The 4,936-nt window shown below is 45.5% G+C and overlaps 1 protein-coding gene across 1 annotated transcript; it reads right to left on the reverse strand.

Annotated features, from left to right (window-relative positions):
• Positions 1-202: 202 nt before the first annotated feature.
• Positions 203-2,085, reverse strand: LOC123180898 (uncharacterized). The gene is made up of 3 exons (XM_044593088.1): positions 1,907-2,085; positions 1,648-1,820; positions 203-1,342 (listed from the first exon to the last, which is right to left on the reverse strand). Exons 2-3 carry the CDS (start codon positions 1,681-1,683, stop codon positions 314-316), a joined length of 1,065 nt encoding a protein of 354 aa, XP_044449023.1. The 5' UTR covers positions 1,684-1,820; positions 1,907-2,085; the 3' UTR covers positions 203-313.
• Positions 2,086-4,936: the final 2,851 nt, after the last annotated feature.

Below are 4,936 nucleotides of genomic sequence, written 5' to 3' on the forward strand. Positions count from 1 at the left end.
CTCTAGCCTCTGCCTCAGATACTCATGGTCATCTCCAAAACCGAAGTCGGATCTAACGGCACCCTGCTCTACCTGCATATACATTACACATGCATGTAGGATCAAAATTAATGTTGTTGTTCCGATAAACAAGTTTAACATAGTAATTGGCACAAATAGCTCCAGGAGACGTGGATAGTGACTTACGCGCAGGATGAAGGAATCCAAGGTAGGAGAAGCATCAAGAAATGAAACCAAAGAGAAGACATCATAGCTCTTGGGGAAGTCCGTTATATTTCTAAAAGGTGGGAAGGCCATTGTTGGTCCGAGGAGTTCAATATCCAAGTGCTTGAGGCAGAGGAGCTTGGAGGCCAGGGTTGGAACTTTGGCATTCTAAGGAACGATAAATCCAAGGATTAATCATATGTTTCTTCCAGCATAGAGGTGTGGCATGCATATCTCTATCCATTATATACTTAAACAGTCCATCTATGATCTTGAAGGTGTTAAAATCAACAAATACCTCAGTGCGAGAGCGCAGGGTAAGGCTCTCGACAGTTCCTAGGATGGATGGTAGCTTGGCGCGAGCATCAGAGAGAAGAATGCATGACAAATTTACATTCTTAAGCTGAAAAGAATTTCTAATGGAGATTTCTATCAGGGTCCCAACACAATAAAAGGAGCAGAGATTTGGAGCATCGATCTCTACCATCTTCAAACTCTTGCATTCTGTAATACTAAGGAAATTGAGTTGTTGCATTGTACAAGGTATTTGCAGGCAAGTTATCCCACTACAAAAGAAGAGGACCAGCTGCTCAAGGGAAGAAGATTTTGAGAGCAATAGGCCTAATCCTTCCTCGCTAATGTCCACAAGAGTCAACTGTAAACATTTCAATCTTCTCAAGAGGCCAAGTGTGGACGTGGGATGAAAAGAGCAACCCCAAAGGCCAAGAGACTGAATCGAACTTGCAGCTGCCTCGTCAGACAAAACGGAACAAGGGAAGTTGTATTTTTCCTTCATGAGTAAAGGCATTGCCAAGTCAAGTTCTTTGATCCCAGCCTTAACGGTGACTTGGAGCCACCCATCGAGGCATGCGGCTTTGATATTGTTGCAAGGGGCAAGATGAAGTTTAAGTGTCTTCACCTTCACCCCATTCCCATAATGGTTTCTAAGAATTTTGTCAACCTTGTCAATGATGTAGGTCTCTCTCTCCTCAAACTTCTTGTGAGTCAACCCAAGTGTTTCGCAGTTGAGTGTGAGGTTGGAATAGCATCTCCAGGAATGTAGAAGCCCACGAGATGCGCAGGCAGCACGCGCGGCTTCTTGCACCGGCAAGAGCGAATGTATACGGTGTACGATGTCCTGCAGAACCAGGGTTGACAAATTTCAACAGTTAGATTGTAGGTAGTAGTTGGCTGATTAGCCAGCAATGGATGAAGACAGTGTATAAACAAAGACAAGAATATGCAAGTGTTTTTTTTTGGCAAATTTACAGTGCGCGTGATACATGAAGCACTGAATTTCTTATGGAAACATAGCGGTTTGAGCAGTTTGTCGCTGGATGGCATTCATGTACAATTGTTTGGTAAAGTTACAAAATAGCGTGGCACTACTTATTTGCTACTCCCTCCGTTTCTAAATATAAGTCTCCGAAAACAAGATTATACCTGTGGGAGTTCCTCGAAAACAAGATTTTGACTCATATTTCGGCGAGCGCCTAGGGAAATATGGCCGGTTGCACCGTCTGCCTCAGCCGGCCGATGAAGCCTCTGGTCCACTATCTCCAATGCAGAGGATACGGTAAGTATTGTCCCACCTTTGCTGATGCAGCTGTGAGATTCTGTGAGATGGAGCTGTGAATTCTCAACAACCAGAACGGTTTTCGCCTATGAACAGGAGAAGCGCGACGTGTTGGGATATACATACATGATGCTGCGGCAGGAGTACGGGTCGCCGTGCGTGGACGGCCACCGAGAGGGCGTCGGTTGGAGGCGCCGGCGAGGGGACATCCGGATTGACCTCGCCTGAGCACGCGCTTTGAAGGTTTCGGCCGTGCCTATATTTTCGCCGGAAACAGCGGCCTTCGTTTCCCTTTTTAGCTAGCCCCATTCTGGGGGCAAATCTCTGAGCTTTACGGCTCGCATCGAGGAATCCCTGTTTATCACGTTTCTAGTGAGGTCGTTGTAGTATAGTGGTTAGTATTCCCGCCTGTCACGCGGGTGACCCGGGTTCGATACCTGTCATTTTTTTGCACTTTGTATATTTTTTCGTTCGCCTAAGTATTCAGGAATCCGTCAGAACTCACACAGATGCATAGCAAATACAGCTGACGAGAAAATACCGACCAGCATCTTCGCCCAAACCATGGTAATTAGCGCCCAAAAAGCCTATCAAATCTCTACATGTTACTCCGAATTAATCGTCGTTCTTACATCTAGATACATCCATTTCTGCGACGAGTAATTTGGAGTGGAGGGAGTACCTGACTAAACATAAGCATCATGTTATTCAGTTATAACATGTCAAGACCATTTGTGCTTTCTTGTTGTGATCATGTACCAATGCCTAGGTGAACTTGCTGTAACTGAATTATTTGTGCTTTCTTGCTGTAACTGACCCGGGTTCGATCCCCGGCAACGGCGCTTCACGTTTTTTTTTCCGTTTGCTTTTGTTACTTCATTTTTTTCTCTGTAAAATTCCGCTGTATCTATACTGCGTCGTCAAGACCTCGAGCCGGAGCTCTACAAGATGGCTGCTACAAAGAACCTCTTTGTCAGAGGTGGATGATAGAATTTAACAGCGAGGCACAGTTTGGCTCTTTCATCAGGATTAGGGAGCTCGTTCTTCACTCACCTGGTCGATGGAGTACAGCAATCAGGCCTTGGTCATTAGCATCCGAAATCCTACCAAAATCAGCTCTATCTGTATCCTGTCATGACCACTTGCAGCAGGAGAAATATAGGAGGAAGAGGAGGATGACGAACCGCAGTTCCTTCAAAATATTCAGTTGCACACGACCCTCTTATTATGACAAAATTATGCAGTGCTACTCATTTAGGTACTGGCACTTACAATTTGTCAATAGGTCATGCAAATGCAGCCACTTGGCACAATAATTTTGTTCACACTCGTGTTCCCTGCCCAAGCATAAGCATCATGTTATTCAGTTATGACATGTATCATTTGTGCTTTCTTAACTGAATTCATGTTCCGGAACTTAGATGCTCTGAATCTTTGTGATTTCGTGCTGTAATCAAATCCATGTTCCAATTCTTACAATTGTTCAGCATATTACCATTTTTTTTCAAGAATTTCAATATATTACCATGGTAATGCAACATCTTTGCACACTCGCATATGACTGGTTACTACTGTAGGACTTAATTATTTCATGTGTCCTCGACTTGATCCAACTTGTATTTTCAAACTGTTGACACAAGGAATCAGGGAAGAGTGAACAGCTAATGTAGCAATCCACATGGAATAGAAGATAAATCATACTCCTATAGCAATTAGTTTCAGAAATTTATGGTACACGTCAATACCAGCTTGATTTTGTGGTCACACGCACAGAAGTCTCAAAGTTTCAAAAGGTAAACTATATCAGCATGCTGAAATTGTGTGACAAGTTATCACTGAATATTTCTCTCTCAGGAAAGAATTGAATCACAGTAACATATGATCTCCTAGTTAAAAATTTGCACCACCTTTAAGAATTTTGATCACTTCACACCACATTATAAATTCACCATGTTTCATTTTAAGATCCCTGCTTTCCCGTTACATCCTTCTCGTATGCACCTCCAGTCCGAATTGAAATGTCGGAAAGATGCCGTGATAAATGCTCCCTGCCAGCGCTAAGCTAATGTAGTGTGAACTGTGAAGTGGTCTAATTTCTCAAAAAAGGTTGCAAACTGTCCGACTCTGTTTTTATTCATTTAGTTTTACAAATTTCATATAAAACATAGCCCGGAAGTCCAGAACCGCTGAAGAGCAGTTATAAAGTAAAAAATCAATTTGCATATTAAGAACCGGAAGATTACATTGCACAATTTTGAAAGCTAGGTAGTGGATAAGTAAAATCTGCAAGTTGCTATGTAGACAACAAAGATTCAAAGAAACAATGGCAAAACACAATAGGGTCAGGGTGCATGAATCATAATGGTTAGTGGTGAACTTGAATGGTACTTCATAATACAGGGACCCTCAGGACGGGTTTAGATGAATGGATGATGGAGCACCGCTGTCCCTGCCGTTGTCGGAGCACCGCTGGGCAAAGCCTGCGTGACGGATGATGGCGGGGGGAGGGAGGCTTCCTCCGTCGTGGTTCTAGGGTGTGGGATGATGACGGAGGCGGGCCTTCCTCTGTCGTGGTTCTGGAGCATGATCGCGGTGGACCTCCGGGCGAGTGTCCCAGTCTGGCATGTACGAGGCCAGCATCGGCCACGCAACGATGTGGCTTCTTCTGCGGTCGACGGTCCACACCGACGGTGTGGTGGTTCCGGCCGTGTGCGGCTGTTTACCGGCGGCGAGGAAGTTCCCTTGGGGTGTGGCGGAAGACAGTGGAGATGGATCCGGTGGTCCTGTTGAATGTGAGTATGCTAGCAAAAACTTAATTCGGCCTCAGTCGGAACCGCCAACAGCGGCACCCCTAGGCGCCGTTACCTCGTTGGAGGTGTTGTGCGGGCGGTTCTTGTTCCTTCTGTGCTCTGGGGGAAACCCTAGATTTGGGCTTTCTAGATCGGATGATGGTGATGTTCTTGCGTCGTCACCCAACTACTGCAGGAACGCCAAGCAGTGGCGGGCAAGGCTCGTAGGGGCGCTCACCACTGACCTCCCGCCACTGTTAAAATGGCATCAGTGGCAGGCATGCGCCCGTCATTAAGTGCCTCTGCAGTGGCCGGCAACACACCTGTGCCCGTCACTATTGATAGTTGTGGCAGTGGCGGGCAGATT

This window comes from Triticum aestivum, chromosome 1A (assembly GCF_018294505.1).
Source record: "Triticum aestivum cultivar Chinese Spring chromosome 1A, IWGSC CS RefSeq v2.1, whole genome shotgun sequence".
NCBI lineage: Eukaryota > Viridiplantae > Streptophyta > Magnoliopsida > Poales > Poaceae > Triticum > Triticum aestivum.